The 16,673-nt window shown below is 41.0% G+C and overlaps 1 protein-coding gene across 1 annotated transcript; it reads left to right on the top strand.

Moving 5' to 3' along the window:
* The first annotated feature begins 870 nt into the window (after positions 1-870).
* Positions 871-4,107, top strand: Ctgf (connective tissue growth factor). Its single transcript, XM_013026886.1, has 5 exons — positions 871-1,172; positions 1,329-1,551; positions 1,733-1,984; positions 2,147-2,358; positions 2,728-4,107. The coding sequence occupies exons 1-5, from the start codon at positions 1,107-1,109 to the stop codon at positions 3,022-3,024; spliced, it is 1,050 nt and encodes a 349-aa protein (XP_012882340.1). The 5' UTR covers positions 871-1,106; the 3' UTR covers positions 3,025-4,107.
* Positions 4,108-16,673: the final 12,566 nt, after the last annotated feature.

The following is a 16,673-nucleotide window of genomic DNA, read 5'->3' as shown; positions in this document are numbered from 1 at the left end:
ACACTCAGAGAGCCTCTACTTACCCAATGTAGGGCCATTTGCTGCACTCTAACAATAGACCCATTTTTCTGGAAGTAATGATGGCTACTCCCTTTTTCTCACTGTACCACCCACAAGAAAACTCCTATCTGTATTTAGAGAAAACAGCAAGAGTGGTAGGAATCTTCCCCCTGGAACCTGCCTCTGGCTCTGTTCTTCTTGTTTGGCTGTGAGCCATCTCACCCTTATCACAAGTGACAGAGAATCAAATACCTTCATTTCTGATATAGAATTCAAGGGCTTCACAGGTAGGCATCTTGGGGGTTTCAAGTAGTGGTGTGTGTGTGTGTGTGTGTGTGTGTGTGTGTGTGTGTGTGTTAAAGCAACCTTATGCTCTCTTGTGTAGACCCCCCAAGAATAAAAAAAATATCCCCACTAAATAATAAATAAATAGAAGAAAGAAATACTGCTGTTTTCTTTGTTAGCCACGTACCTTAAAAAAAAAAAAAAAGATTCATGTAGGTGGATAGAACGGGGCAAAACTATTAAACCCAGAAAAGGTGTCAAAAGGAATAAGTACTCCTGTGTTTTTTAAATGATACAAATCAGGAGGGGAGGGAAGGGGACAGGGGGGGAAAATCCTATTTGGGGCTGGAAATACTGAGCCTTTTTTCCTTCTTCTTTTCGGGTGAGCTGCAGTGTGCCAGCTTTTGCAGACGGAGGAATGCTGAGTGTCAAGGGGTCAGGATCAATCCGGTGTGAGTTGATGGGGCAGGAAGGCGGGGAGGAATGCGAGGAATGTTCCTGTTTGTGTAGGACTCCATTCAGCTCATTGGCGAGCCCCGGCCGCCCGGAGCGTATAAGAGCTGCGTCGCCCGCCCAGCTCCCACAACTCTTCCCCGCTGAGAAGAGGCAGCCCGAACAGCTCCGCTCCGACCACCGCCACCCAGCATCCATCCCATCGCTTCCAGCCCGACGGCAGCCACCCCGGCCGACAGACAGCCAAGACAGCCCGGAGACAGCCCGCCCCGCCGGTCCTGCACCCACCTCTCCACCCGCAGAGCCCCTCGGCCCTCCGGACTCGGACCCCACCGATCGCCCCTGCCTTCCCGCCGCCCATCCCCACCATGACAGCCACCGGCACGGGCCCCGTGCGCTTTGCCTTCGCGCTCCTCCTAGCCCTCTGCAGCCAGGTGAGCCCCCCCACTTTCCAGGCCACCTCTGGCAGCCGTCGGGGGGTGGAGATCGCAGGGCGAGGTGGAGAGGGCGTGCGCCCGGCCACCGGTCTGCGAGAGAGAGAGCGCGCCCGCTGACCGTCCCTCCCCGCCTCCCTCTCTCTGTCTCTGCAGCCGGCCGCTAGCCAGGACTGCGGCGGGCAGTGCCAGTGCCCGGCGGGCCCGGCCCCGAGCTGCCCCGCCGGCGTGAGTCTCGTGCTGGACGGCTGCGGCTGCTGCCGCGTCTGCGCCAAGCAACTGGGCGAGCTGTGCACCGAGCGCGACCCCTGCGACCCGCACAAGGGTCTCTTCTGTGACTTCGGCTCCCCAGTCAATCGCAAGATCGGCGTGTGCACGGGTGAGCCCACCCCTCCCCGCTACCCCTGCACCATCCCGCCGCCCCACACACCCCATCCTGGGCACTGCCACTTGCGGTGCGCCCCCCCCCCGCTTCCTCCCTCACCCTCATGGCTGTGCTTGGAGCCTGGGGACTCTGGGTCTGACCTCTCCGCCCTCCCCTTGGTCTTCCTCTCCTACAGCCAAAGATGGTGCCCCCTGCGTCTTCGGCGGGACCGTGTACCGGAGTGGAGAGTCTTTCCAGAGCAGCTGCAAATACCAATGCACCTGCCTGGATGGGGCGGTGGGCTGCGTGCCCCTGTGCAGCATGGACGTCCGCCTGCCCAGCCCTGACTGCCCCTTCCCCAGAAGGGTCAAGCTGCCTGGAAAATGCTGCGAGGAGTGGGTCTGTGACGAGCCCAAAGATCACACCGTGGTTGGCCCAGCCCTGGCTGGTAAGTGGAGGCTTTCCTCTAGAAGTCAATGTTGTCATTCGCTCCCACTCCCAGGGCTGGCTCCCAACCCTGCCAAGGGAAGAGGGAAATGGTCTTATCCCAGCTCTTTTTTTTTTAAATATTTTATTTAACCTACTGTTTGTGTGCTCTGTTCTCACACAGCCTACCGACTGGAAGACACATTCGGCCCAGACCCAACTATGATGCGAGCCAACTGCCTGGTCCAGACCACAGAGTGGAGTGCCTGCTCCAAGACCTGTGGCATGGGCATCTCCACCCGCGTGACCAATGACAACGCCTTCTGCAGACTGGAGAAGCAGAGCCGCCTCTGTATGGTCAGGCCTTGCGAAGTGGACCTGGAGGAGAACATTAAGGTGCGTGTAGATTCCCTTCCTCCGAACTCCTTGTCTTGGAAGGATAGGGAGTGGAACCGAAGTTTGTTATTATAGCCTTGTTATCTCCAAAAATAATCTTAAGTATGGTGCTGTTGTGCTGAAATGAGACATTGTGTAATCAGAATTGTCAATTTTCCACGACAAAAATCCTCCCCAGTGTTAGTTAATTCAAGACATTCCAGCGGAGGCCATGGCTATTTTGGGAAAACTGGCAGACTAAACTCAAGAGTTTCTCTCCTCAAAATATAAACAGAAGTCAGACAACTAAAGCCTAGAAGAGAGCAGGACTGAGGAAAGCCACTCCCTTGGTAGTAATTAATGTTTCTATTGTCCTTTTCTCTTCCTTAGAAGGGCAAGAAGTGCATCCGGACCCCTAAAATCTCCAAGCCTGTCAAGTTTGAGCTCTCAGGCTGCACCAGCGTGAAGGCATACCGGGCTAAGTTCTGCGGAGTTTGCACAGATGGCCGGTGCTGCACGCCTCACAGAACCACCACCCTACCTGTGGAGTTCAAGTGTCCAGATGGTGAGACCATGAAGAAGAACATGATGTTCATCAAAACCTGTGCCTGCCATTACAACTGCCCCGGAGACAATGATATCTTTGAGTCACTGTACTACAGGAAGATGTATGGAGACATGGCCTAAAGCCAGACAGTGAGAGACATGAACTCTTTAGACCATCACTTGAACTGATTCACATCTCATGTTTCTGTAAAAACAAATGATTTCAGTAGCACCAGTTAATTTAAATCTATTTTTAATTTTTTTTTCTAACTGCTGGGGGAAAAATATCCCACCAAATTCAAAATATTGTGCCATGTCATACAAATAGTACATCAACCCCAGACACTGGTTTGAAGATAGTTAAGACTTGACAGTGTGGGACTACAGTAGCACACAGGGCCAGAATGTATACTGAGGAATGGCTACGGAAGCAGTGGAGATATCGGTAGCTGTCTAGTAGCATCACAGATGCTATCTCAAAGGAAAAGTGTGCATGGGATTTGGAGTGGGATAGAGGAGGAATGTTATAGCATGCATATACACTTGCATGTAGCTTTAGCAACAACCAGGATGGTGTTCTCCACTCTCATGAGGCTGGATCAACTTGTTCTGTAAGTCAGCACAGTAGATGCAGCTCTGACATTCTGATTTGAATGACTGTGGTCAGGAATCAGAATCCTGTCTATTAGACTGGACAGCTTGTGGTAAATTAATTTGCCTGTAACAAGCCAGATTTTTTATTGATATTGTGAATATTGTGGATATATATATATTTGTACAGTTATCTAAGTTAATTTAAAATTGTTTGTGCCTTTTTGTTCTTAATGCTTGGATATTTCAAATGTTAGCCTGAAATTCTGAACACCATAAATAGGATGTGAAATTTGTCTGATAATTCAAAGCCTAAAGTGGATACTCAAATGGAAATTGTAATCACTTAAGAGTTGACAGCCCATCAAAGCAGATGGTTTGAGGACCGCAAGGCAGTGATAGCCTTTGAAAAGATTTCTAGCTAGGAAATGTGGTAGCTTCACTTTTAGTGAACAAATGGCCTTTACTGAAAAATGGCTGGACCTGTATATCTGGTCAGATTTCTACCTGGAAGCATTTATTTCTACCTTGACTATGACTGGTTTTTGACAGTTTTGTTGGTTGAGAGTGTGACCAAAAGTTACATGTTTGCACCTTTCTAGTTGAAAATAAAGTATATATTTTTTCTATAAAGGGTTTTGGTTGTTTTTTCCTTACAAACATTTCTGAGTTCTCTTGAGTACAAAGGGGAAGTTAGGGTTTCTTAAGATAATTTACCGATAAGATTCTAAATACCTTTGATCATCTATACTACGCAATTGCTTTATCAATCCATTTTACATACACATACTTTATTCTGCATCAAATATCATAGGCTTGCAGATATATGCACTATATTGAATACAAAGGCATTTTTATTATCTTTCAAAGTAGTTGATGAACCTGTCAAATTTAATAGAATACTTAGCCTTTACTAGTTCCTGTGGTCATTATACTGGGCCCTTTCTACATGTACTACCTCTCTGGCCCTTGTTAATCTCTGATCCTTCATATCAAAAACCTACCCACCCTGCATATGGAAAATGGTTTAATTTCTTAATCTCTATGCCATACTGTGGGTCTATATCTGAATTTCAATATCTAATATTAAAAGTGAAAAGTACACAATGACATATATTAAAATGGAGTCATTTAAGGTCTTATTTTACCCAATTGTATTTGCAGTTGCCATGGTAATAATAACAAATGATAACAAAAAAAGAGAAGCCAATTATCCATTCATTAACACTAATAAAAATTTGTCTTCACTTAAAAGCAATTCCTCTATATTTCCAAGTCTTTGGCTTTATCCGATCTCAAAATCAATATATTTTGCCCATATAATTGATAGCATGAAATTGTTATAATCAATAACATGAAATTGTTCAAGAGTCCTGATGAAGAAGCAATACTAGAACTACCTAGACTTCTGTTGAAAAGTGAACCCAAATAATTGGTAAATGAAGGAAACACTCCAAGGGCAACTAAAAGCCCGTTTGTTTGCCAGAGACTAGCTGTGTATTGTAGGGGGAGGAAAATAGCTGCAGACAATCTAATCTGTCCTGGGGTAATTAGTATTGTTGTAGTCATTCCAGGATAAAACATAGGACTGAAAATAAGGACTAGTTCTACAAACAGTGGCCATACACAGACCAAAAGGAAGACCTTCCCATGTGTAATATGCAAACAGTATTTCTGGCCACAGCATTGGGCTTTTAAGATATACACACATACATATACAGCAACACTCTCAACAGTAGCACCCCACCTCTACAAATTAAACATTCATATATGCTCGCACACGCATACGTATACGCAGTGCAGTTTTAGTTTACACTTCCTTTCTGTCAATCGGTTCCTAGACGCAAAGATGGAAAGGCCATAGTAAATAATCCTAACTTCTGAAAGGAATGAGCAAATTCTGGAAAAAGAGAAGCCACAGTGCAAGGATAGATCTTGGATTTCCTGAATTCCCACATCAAAACAGAGTAACTCGATTGCATAATCAAACTCCCATGAGCAATATTTGTACCAAAATTAGAGACAAGACACCTCTTGACCCTCAAGATATGAATGAAGACAAATCATCTGCCTCTAGCAAGCCTGCACTATGTCAGCATGTGTGTGGGAAAAAGCAAAGAAACAAAGCGAAGGGTTCTGATGTTTTTAGGAGTGCTCAAAAGGAGCCAGCAATGTCCATTAGAAACACAGACAGTCTGAGGATTGTGCTGAAATGGGGTAGTTGTTGTGGTCAGTCCACCAGTGCTCACAATCTAGGGCTTTTTTCGAATCCAGAAGGCAGAAGCAGAAACAAAACTAGACAGGTCAGGGATAATAGAGACTAATCAACATGGGGAGGACAAAAGTTCAAAAACACAAGTAGCTGGGTGCTAGTGGTTCATGACTGTAATCATACCTACTCAAGAGGTAGAGAGCCAGTGGATCATTGTTTGAAACCAGTTCAGGCATTAAAGTCCATGAGACTCCATCCCCAAAATAACCAGCAAAAAAACTGGTCTGGAGACCAGCTCAAGTGGGAGACCACTAGCTACTCAAGCAAGCCAACCAAGTTCAAGCCTTTAAGTTCAAAACCTAGTATAATAACAACTACTAGACAACTATTGTCTTAATATCACATGAAAATGACATAAGAGGGATCTCTGTCAATTTAGGAAAGCTCCTCATATAAAGTAAGAAAATTAAGGGGCTCCTGTTCACAATAGCTAGGATATAGAAACAACCCAGATGTCCCACCACAGATGAATGGATCCAAAAATTGTGGTATCTGTACACAATGAAATATTATGCAGCCATTAGAAAGGACAAAATAATGGCATTTGCAGGAAGATGGATGGAGCTAGAAGAAATCATGTTGAGTGAGATAAGCCAAGAGCAAAGAGAAAAACGGCACGTGGTCTCCCTGATAAGTGGATGTTAAATCCAAAATGTAAGGTGATATGACAAAATTAACAAGATTTAAGAAACAAAGGACTCCCACTCATCTGGTCGAATCATTACCAAATAACCCCATGCTGCTGATCACATATATGGTATATATGTGCACACGGGAGGGAAACCAGGAGGACGACACAGAACTAGAGGGAATCAGGGAAAAACACACCACAGCAGGACCCATCAGATGCACTGGACATTGATCAAAATGAACTAAGCAACTCAATGGCAGCAATGGGAGGGAAGGAATGAGTGGGAAAGAGGGAACAGCTGATGCTATGCAAAACAAAAGAAATGTACATATCACCCATGTGGAAGAAATAACTGCATTGCAAAGCTCATAGAACTCATAAATGTTATAGACCATGATAGACAATTTGCTCCAGGAAAGTTAGAATGTGTTTGTGACTTTAACTAAGCATCACTATCCCACAATACTGTGAAATTTGGGGAATTATGTAACCACTTAATCACAATAAAGAATTTGAAAAAAAAGAAAAAAGAAAATTAAGGGGCTGGCAAGGTGGCTCAGTGGTAGAGTGCTTGACTTGCGTGCATGAGGCCCTGGGTTCAATTCCTTAGCACTACATAAGCAGAAAAAGCCGCAAGTGGCATTGTGGCTCAAGTGGTAGTATGCCAAACTTGAGCTGAAGAACTGAGGGACAATGCCCAGGCCCAGAGTTCAGGCCCAACAACCAAAAAAAAAAAAAAAAGAAAAAAGAAAATTAAGTTATTAAAGCCAAATTCCATAAAAATGGGGGGTAAAACACTTGAGTTTAAAACCTGTACCACAGGTCTGGGAAGGTGGCTTAGTGGTAGAGTGCTTGCCTTGCATGCATGAGGCCCTGGGCTCCATTCCTCAGCATCACATAAGCAGAAAAAGCCAGAAGTTGCTATGTGGCTCAAGTGGTAGAGCACTAGCTTTGAGCTGAAGAACTGAGAGACAGTGCCCAGACCCAGAGTTCAGGCCCAATGATTGACCAAAACAACAACAACAACAACAAACCTGTACCACATAGAAAAAAATTACATATGTAATATATAATATAAATAATATATATACATAATAATATATATACATACATACATACTCAGCTCTACTAAAGATGAACACCAAGTGAACATCCATAAGAAGAATAGTAGTTTGGTAAGCCCATCAGCTATGCTTATATTCTATAGACAATAATGATGCTTATGAAAAAAACCACCTCATGTCATTATCATGGCTATGCTTTAGACATAATTTCAGTGTGTTGCCCAAGATTTGTGCTCTGGAAGCTACCAGAGGACCACTAGAGTTACTTCTTAGTAACTTTTACTTCTTGCAACTTGTTAAAATGTGAAGTCTAGTAGAAAGTGGTAAGGTCACTGGAGACATTGCTCTTAGAAGACACCAATGCAGGGGTCATGCAAACTTGTTACTTGCCACGAGTGAGTTGTCACAGAAATAACAAGCGTGGCCTAGGATCCTTTTTGTTCCTAGGACTGATCTCTTCCCCTTGCGGCTCTTCGTCCCATGAGGCCACCTCTCATGTGGTGAGGAAGCCAGGAGGCACTCATCAGAGGCTGACAAGATGGATCTACCCAGTCTGAACCCTAACCTCCAAAGCTATGGCCAATATACCTCTTTAAAGAAATTAAATAAAGGACTGGGAATGTGGCTTAGTGGTAGAGTGCTTGCCTAATATGCACGAAGCCCTGGGTTCGATTCCTCAGTATCACATAAACAGAAGCCAGAAGTGGTGGTGTGGCTCAAGTAGTAGAACACTAGCCTTGAGCAAAAGAAGCTCACGGATGGTGACCAGGCCCTGAGTTCAAGCCCCAGGACTGACAAAAATAAATTTAAAAAAATAAAGTACTAACTTCAGCACCTGTGAGTTGTAGACACAAAATGCAAATTAGTCTATGGTGACGTCTGTGTCAGTTTTGTGGTACACTACATATCTCATGGTTGTTGTAAGAGATGGAGTTGGCCTGTACAAAGTCCAGACAAAACCTAGAGATGGTTTTGAAAACAAAATCAACCTTTTAATCAGTTTTTTTTTTAATTTCATGATGGCCAGTTTAAAATCAGCTTTTTTTTTTTAGTGATTTTCTGTGCTTTTCCAAATTTTAGGAAATGAGCATACTTTAGTTTGTAATCAGAAAGAGGGTTTTTTTTTTAATGAATAGCTCCTTTCCTCATTTTAAAAAAAATAGCAGAGTATACCAAAATTATTGAGGTTTTCTATGATTTGAAGTTTTGATAAACAGTTCCTAAAATATAAATAAATAAATAAATAAAAAGTAAGTAAACAAATCAATGGCTTCGCTATTCTAACTGCTATGTAACTGTATGTCTTAACTCTCCCATGTTCCAAGGAGTATATATAACACACAATTTCTACAGAATTCATGTGCTTATTGTTTATTCAATGTATTCTCTTATTCCATTTCTACATGCCAGAAATAGACTTATAGAAGATTTTTCTCCACAAGTCTATAACTATTCTTTACCTTGTGAATCATACTGATTATATATAGACTGTTGCTAAGACTAAAAATAAACAAAGTAAAATACAGTCTTAAAATACTAAGATTCCAAATCTAAATACAGCATCCAAAGTAATAGACATGTAAGACTATCTTCTACCTAAGATGTTTTTAAAAAATACTTTAAAAAGAGTTAGGAAGAAATATAGAGTATCACCAATTAATTGGACAAATACATAAAGACTTTCATTAAGTTAACAAAGTTTATCAGTTTTTATCAGCACAATTATATGTATGGTTTACATAAATACAATAACCTTGCATCTTTATGGCATATTTACTAAAACTAAATGTGTATACAACAATAATATCACAAACTTTTACTTCTTAGTGCATAGAAATAATCAAAGAGAAATAAGCAAAAGACATGTATAAAATTTTCAAAGTAGGTGTTATCCAGGCAAAAGTTGGAAACAACCAAGATGTCTATCAGAATGGTACAGAATATTGTCTATAAGAATGGTAATGTCCAACAAGAAATGTACTCATTACCTTACTGATGTAACTATACTCTCTGTACAGCATCTTTACAAGAAAATAAAATTTAAAAAAATAGAATGCTACAGACTATTTATGCAACTGACTTCCATATATTGTAAAAAGATCTATCTTCTGCTGTTAACAATGTTAACAGATTTCATTATTCTATTTTCATAGGTACAAATAAACGACTTCAACCTTATTCTCATTCACCCTCTCTGGTTTTCCCTTCCAGAACCTGTTCTACTTTCCTGTCATTTTTCTCTAATTTTTTCATTTTTTAATGTATATTAATTGTGTCAAGGGGTTTCACCATGGTATTTCAGAAAGTACTTTCTATATTAAGCTGGCCTTTATTCTTTTTTCATTATACTTGTTTGCATTTTTATATGCTGTCGTTATTTGGGTTAATAAATCCCAGTGAAGGAAGTCTTTCATATCATTCATAATTTTAAACTCAGAGTTACCAGACAATTTTACATAGTTATCTGAAGGAGGTCTGGGGCATTTCCCAGCACTCTGTTGGCATAGATGTCACAATATCAGGATGTGGATGTGGTGAGAGAGGGCGGCTTGTGGTAGCACTGGTCAGCACTGCAGTTCAGTAGATGGGGTATTTGGGTGAAGGAGTCACTAGCTTTCAGAGGGACCTCTAAGAGATAACTTCTGAGGAGGACGGGCATTCTGGAAGGATCAGTTCCTGTTTGGGGCCTCAGACAACAGCACAACCAAGTCAGAAAGGCAACTAGGAATACATATTCCTAGTTGCACATATACATTTGTAGTCACTCATATAATTCTTGACTTTGAAAGTTTTTGTTATGAGTCTTCATCAGCATTCCATCTTCCCTAACAGTCTCTCTGGTTCAAACACGGCTGTTCAGCAACTTTCCATACATAGAAACTGCTCTGGGTAACCAAGTACACAGAAGGCCCCAGCTTGAGAAAACGTAGTCTCTCAAGCTAGAAGTCCAAAATCTCTATCAAAACAAGTTTCTACTGGAGTTATAGAGTGACTAATGGAGATTTGAAAGACTGACAGAAGACTGTGGCATTGTAACTGTGAAGAGTTGTCTTAGAGGGCTGCTGGAGCAGAGATCTGTCAACATTGAAGGAACCCAAACGTTTTTCTGAGAAGACATTTGGGATTGCAGTCTGGTAACATTTAACCTTTTAGAAGCCGATGGGATCCCAGGGCCATAGAGATCAGAAGCTGCTGGTAATTATTTGGAGCAGTATCACCAGCCAGCAGAAGGTTCTACCCAGTGGTGGAGTTGTTGGTAAAGACCCAAGCCAATGGGAGTGAACCCTGGACCACCTGTTGCTAGGACAACGCATGCTTGCCTCTGTTGGAAGTCTACTGCTGAAAGCTGCCATTGCCAGAAACTACAGCCAAAAGGCTCTACTGGGAGATGTTGACTAGAAGCAGCCTTGGGTGTGTCTAGGAGGGAAGTAGGTCTGTGGATCAGGTACTTGAAGAGTTTTTTGGGTGGAGAGTGTTTTTCTTTTAGTTGTCATTCTGTTTAAACCTGCTTAGGTGACTCATCTTTGATTATGGAGGGAAAAAAAATAGAGAAAGTCTGTTGGTCCTAAGAAAGCATCATAATTTCCTTCAAAACTCCATGTAATCCTACACTTCTATTAATAGTGATATTAATGTACTTGCTACCCAAGTGGAAAATCTCCATTATTATTTACTTTTCTCCTCCCTTTCCACTCATATTCAAATATTTTAAACTTGGTTAAAAGCCAATTACATAAAAATGGTCCAGATTCAGTATTCCTGCAAGACTGAATACAATACTGGGGGTCTGGGAGGGGAGAGACAGAGACAGAGACAGAGAGACAGAGAGGGTCTTGGAAATTTTTACCTCCAAGAGCTCTACCATGTCCTCACAATGGACATTAGACAAAAATTCCCTCTGGCTTCAGGCAACTTGAGGGGGAAAGTAACCATTTGGAATTAAACACATCATAGCCTTCCATTTTTCTTAACAAAATTGTCCTCAGGAAAAACTAGTTTGCCTGAATCTAAACTCTTGGAGGGCAGAATCTCACTCATTTTAAGAGGCTTTCTTGGGTACCACAGACAGTTAAGTTTGGGGCTTTAATCTACTTTGACAATCTTGTCTTTTAATCGGTGCTTTGAAACCACTGGCTTTTAAAGCAATCCTTGATATAGCTGCACTAACATCTACACTACTTGCTGGTTGCTATTTGTTGTCCTTGTTCTTTGTTTCTGGTTTTGTCTTCCATACTAGTTTTGCCTTTTTGGCTTTCATTGAGTATTCTGTATAGTTCCATGTTCTCCTTCTTTCTTAGAATATCAATTCTATTTCTTTTTATTATTATCTTTATCATTCAATGGGGTTTCAATTCAATCTGTCCGTGTATAAATACAATGCGTGCTGATCACTGTCACTCCTTACATAATTCTCCCGCATTGCTCTCAACACTCCCATCCCCTCTATTTTCCTAGCTACATTTTCATATTTATTTATACTTTGAATATTATGACTGCATTTTCCCACCCTCCCTCTCTTTCTTTGTCTATCTCCTTTCTCTTTAAATAGACTTGTTAAATATAAATTTAAAAAACAAAATAAAATATAAAATTCAGTTCTCCTATGACAAATTTTCAAAGGCCACAACATCTCAAATGTTCAGTTACAACACAAGGAGACACTGGCTTCCCAGAATGAGCATTCCTGGTCTAGAGTACTTTTATTATCACAGAAAGTTATTCTGCTTGAGAGTTTTGTTCTAAATCTTTATGAATTTTACTTATGAATGTTCCTGACAGCCCAGAAACTCTTCTTAGATGTGTCAGATTCCCAACAAGTATATGTTAGATTAAATAGCTTATTTAATTACACTATCTTATACATATGTGTATAGTGTGCTTTAAAAAATAGCTGACCAGGCCTAATGTTATTAGCAGATAATTTAAAGATATAAATATCTTTGAAAGAGATGATAAACCATCCTTTTCTTGGGGTTGGGCTACTGTCCGATGAGCGTTTAGCGAGGGCAGTACTGCTAACACCTAAACAAAAAAGAAAAAGAAAGAGATGATGTTTTGTATGTAAATTCCAAAACCACAAGTGTAAGAGAAAATAGAAAAACAAACAGGAATGGAATAGATAAACAGCTTATGGGATAAGTTGAATTTGACAGAATACAGTTAGAATACAGTTCTGTTTCCAATCTATGCCCAACTCTTATAGTGGGACTTCAGAACTGCTCTTGTTAGAAAGTACTGACTTCTTTCTTAGGCCCACCATTTATTCAAAGCAGGAAAAACAGTTAGCATTCAAGTCTCCATTTTGTATGTGTGTTTGCTTTAAGCCATTCTAGCTGCATACCTCTTTTCTGTCTCAATTCTTCCTCTATTTAAATCTAGTGCTCACATCAGTAGCCAGAAGATGGACTCAAGTGATTACCTGGCTCTTCTCATGGTGTGCCAGGTTAGGTAATAAATTTCCTCTCTGCCTTTCACTACTTGTCTCATTGGCACAGTGGGCTGAGTGGTTGAACCTGACACGTTGGAACCCATGGAGTTAGGCCTCTGGCCTAAAACTCCTGGTTACACTCCTAGACATTAAGCATGTTTTTAATAGATCTGCCAGTATCATTTCTTGAAACATTTGGGTCAGATCCCATGGCACTGGGGTTGTTTTTGGCTGTTACAGTATTTTCATATTCAGATATTGTTAGAATCCAGTCCAAACTAAATCAATTTAGTCTTGCATCAATTTAAATATTTTCTCTTCTCTCAGTTCAGGGAAGTGAGGAAGTCGGCTATGGAGAAGGGTGGTCTTCCCTTGCATTCCCCTTACTCTGTCCCATGTTGACTCATCTCTAATTGGAAGCCTTACACCCAACTTACTATGGTAAGATACTATGTCATGTTGCAAAGCCAAGTAAGATGTAATCTCTGCTCTTACAGATTCTACAATCTATAGAACAAAAATACTTTCCCTCAACTAACCACACAAATAAGGTAGAACGTGTTAAGCATCTCGAGGGGTTTATGGGGGAGTAATTCCTATAGAAAGGCAAATGAATTAAAATACACATTCATCTGAGACCTTAAAAGGAATGATTTGAGCTATGATTTGTAGGAAAGACATGTCAAGAGGTATTGGTTTCTTAATTTTATCTCAGTATCAAATAAAGCATACACTGTGGTCCAGCCTTCTATCCACTTCAGTTTACAAAGATAAAAAGTCCATCTATGGGGTCTTGGAAGTTGGCTCAGTGGTAGAGTGCTTGCTGTGCATGCATGAGGTCCTGGGTTCAATACCTCAGCACCACATAAGGAGAAAAAAAGCTGGAAGTGGAGCTGTGGCTCATACGGTAGCGTGCTAGCCTTGAGCTGAGGAGCTGAGGAACACTGCCTGGGCCCAGATTTCAGCCCCCATGACCGACAAAAAAACAAAAACAAAACAAAAATGTCCATCTAATCTGGTTTAAGGAAGAAGAGAATTTAACAAGAAAGTCCTGAGAACCTTGCCTTGATGCAGGATAGAGAAGTTCAAAATACATCACCAAGATCCCATCCTCTCTATCTCTCTGCAGAAGTCTCCTTCTGCTTTGTATAAACTTCAGTTTAGAAGTTAACTTTGGCTGTCTGACCTAGCTCTCTGCCAATGCTCCCAGGCCTACATACTTCTGAACCCAGAGCCAGCACAAAGAGCCATACTGTCATCTCAGAATCCAAACAGGATTGTTAAACTTTGATGAATTAAGCAAACTGAGATTAGTACACACCACTGAACCAGTTATGCCAATGGGAGGGAATGGAGATTGGGTTAGTTCAGGTGAATCTCAAAATCTTGAGTGTGAATCAGCTTTACTGATCACACGCAGGTTAAAAGTTGTAGCCTATTGGTTCCACAAGAGCAGGGATTGGCAACCTTTTCCTGGGAAAGACTTCATAGTACATATTTTAGCCTTTGTAACCCTTATAATCTACCAACTCAACCCTGACAATGAAGTTTGGAAGGAGTCAAGGACAACATAATAACAACTAGGTATAGATGGATGCCAATGAAATTCCATTTACAAAATCAAAAGGATATCATTTCCCAAGTCTTACACCAGAGAGAAATTGAGCGCAGGCAATAAAAATAAGAATTACAAATGTTCGCTGGCTGCATAGTGTGGTGTTGAAGTCCCCTGGGTCTTTAGAGTTCTCCCTCTTTATAATGAAAACCATAACAGAAGACTGCCAACTAGGAGATCTTTAATTTTGTCTCTTTTTTTTAAACTCACCTTTAAGTAGTTGTACAAAAGAGGTTTCAATTCAACATGTCTGTTTAGGAGTAGTCATCTTTTAAAAAATATTTTTAAATCCTTTAGTGGTTGTACAAAGGGATTTTAACCAAACATGTCAGCTTATGTCAGTAATATATCTTGATCAGTGTTACCCCTTCCTTATACAAATTCTTTTTCTTTCAAAGTTCATCAGACCTCAAATTTAAATGGAGCATACAGTGTCCTGGTGCCCATAGCAGAAAGAAAAGTGACAAAACACAGACAACTTGCCTGAAGATACAATGTTTCCAAATATATATAGTCTCCTTGCCCATTCCCTTCTCCAGTCTTTCCCATGTTATGGTTACAACCCACTACAGTGTTTGCAGTCACTGAAGCCAAAAGCTTAGGTGACATCTTTGATATTTTACTCTGCTCACATTCCATAGGCAATCTGTCAACTAACTCTATGTCCCAAATACACATTGAATGTGACTACTTCCCTCTACCAACTCAACTACACTCCTGAGAGACCCCAGGTCTCTCTGCAGGACTTTGGCAGTAGTCTCTCTCTTTCTCCTAGCTTTTCTATTGGACTTTGCCTATTCAACAGTGCGAATGATCTTTCTAAAACGTACATCCTTCCATCACTTCTAATTATGTTTAGAACAACATCTAAACTCCTTCAGATGGCTCACAAAGAAAATCCTGGTGGTCTAGACCATCTCCATGCTCCCCTCAGCTCCTCACTCTCCACCCTGTCTTCAGATGTTGCTGGAGGGCTCTACACGTCCACCTTTTGGACTCATTAGTCCTTCCACCTACACAAGTCTTTTCATGAGATTTCTAGGAATAGTAAATCCAAGAGAACAAGATGTAGGTTTTTCCAATACTTTAACCAGAAAGCTGGAAAGCATTTGTTGAATGGATGAATGATGTATATATGGAAAGATAAACAGAGGCACATACACACATAATAGGTAAATGCAGAAATGTCCTGAAATGTTCTTCCAGATGAAGGTACTGCATTTGTCTAGAGCTAAGAAAAGAAAGAAAGAACAGATTCACTCTGTGCAGAAAGAAATAGTGTGCTAAATTAAGCCATTGAGAAACAAGTTGATTTATTTAACACTGATTTCTTATGAAGGACAGAAAGTACCTTGCAAAAAATTCCAAACTCTAGCAAAACTGGCAATAAGAAAATGTCACAGTTGTAATTGAAAAATGTAAAATGCCTACGTCAGTAAATTCCACAAGGTGTCATAAAGGAGAAATAAGTAACTTTATTGGCCATTCAAATATCTCCAATACCTCACTCCCAGAATTCTGATGTGGGGCCTCCTGGCCTTGTATCATGTGTGGCACAGGATTAATTTTATGTTAACTCTCTAATTCCATTAAAATTCTGGTTACAATAAGGTCTGCAAAACCACTATTTGAGAGAGAGAATCAACATACTGGTTTTCTTTCTTTCTATTCCTTTTTCTTTTATTTATTTCTAACTGTGTGTGTGTGTGTGTGTGTGTGTGTGTGTGTGTGTGTGTTACAGGGTATGAATTCAAGGACCCATGCTTGCTTGCTTAGCTGGTGCTCTACCATTTGAGCCTCCCCTTGAGCCTTACATTTTTTTTTCTGGTTATTTTGGGAGATGGAGTCTAAGACGTTTTTCTGCCAGGCTGGCCTCAAACTACCATCTTCTGGATCTCAGCCTCCTGAGTAGCAAGGATTTTAGACATGAGCCATGATAATGAAGTTACACCAAAAATAAAAATAAAAAAGAAAGGAGCAAACTAGATCAATGACCTAACTAGGAGAGCAACCTTCTCACCTACATGAACTTTTCTTGTGAACACCTATGTCAATCAGCTTTGCAGTGGTAACAAACAGTGCCCCAAACCTCAGGACTTGTGATAAAAAAAAAACTATTAATTCCCATATTGTTACTGTGACTTGGCACTCTGTCCTTTCTCATTCAACCAAACCAGAAATGTAGACTC

The sequence above is a fragment of the Dipodomys ordii genome, unplaced genomic scaffold (genome assembly GCF_000151885.1).
Source record: "Dipodomys ordii isolate 6190 unplaced genomic scaffold, Dord_2.0 Scaffold97, whole genome shotgun sequence".
Classification (NCBI taxonomy): domain Eukaryota; kingdom Metazoa; phylum Chordata; class Mammalia; order Rodentia; family Heteromyidae; genus Dipodomys; species Dipodomys ordii.
This window is presented reverse-complemented; position numbering and strand designations above follow the sequence as displayed.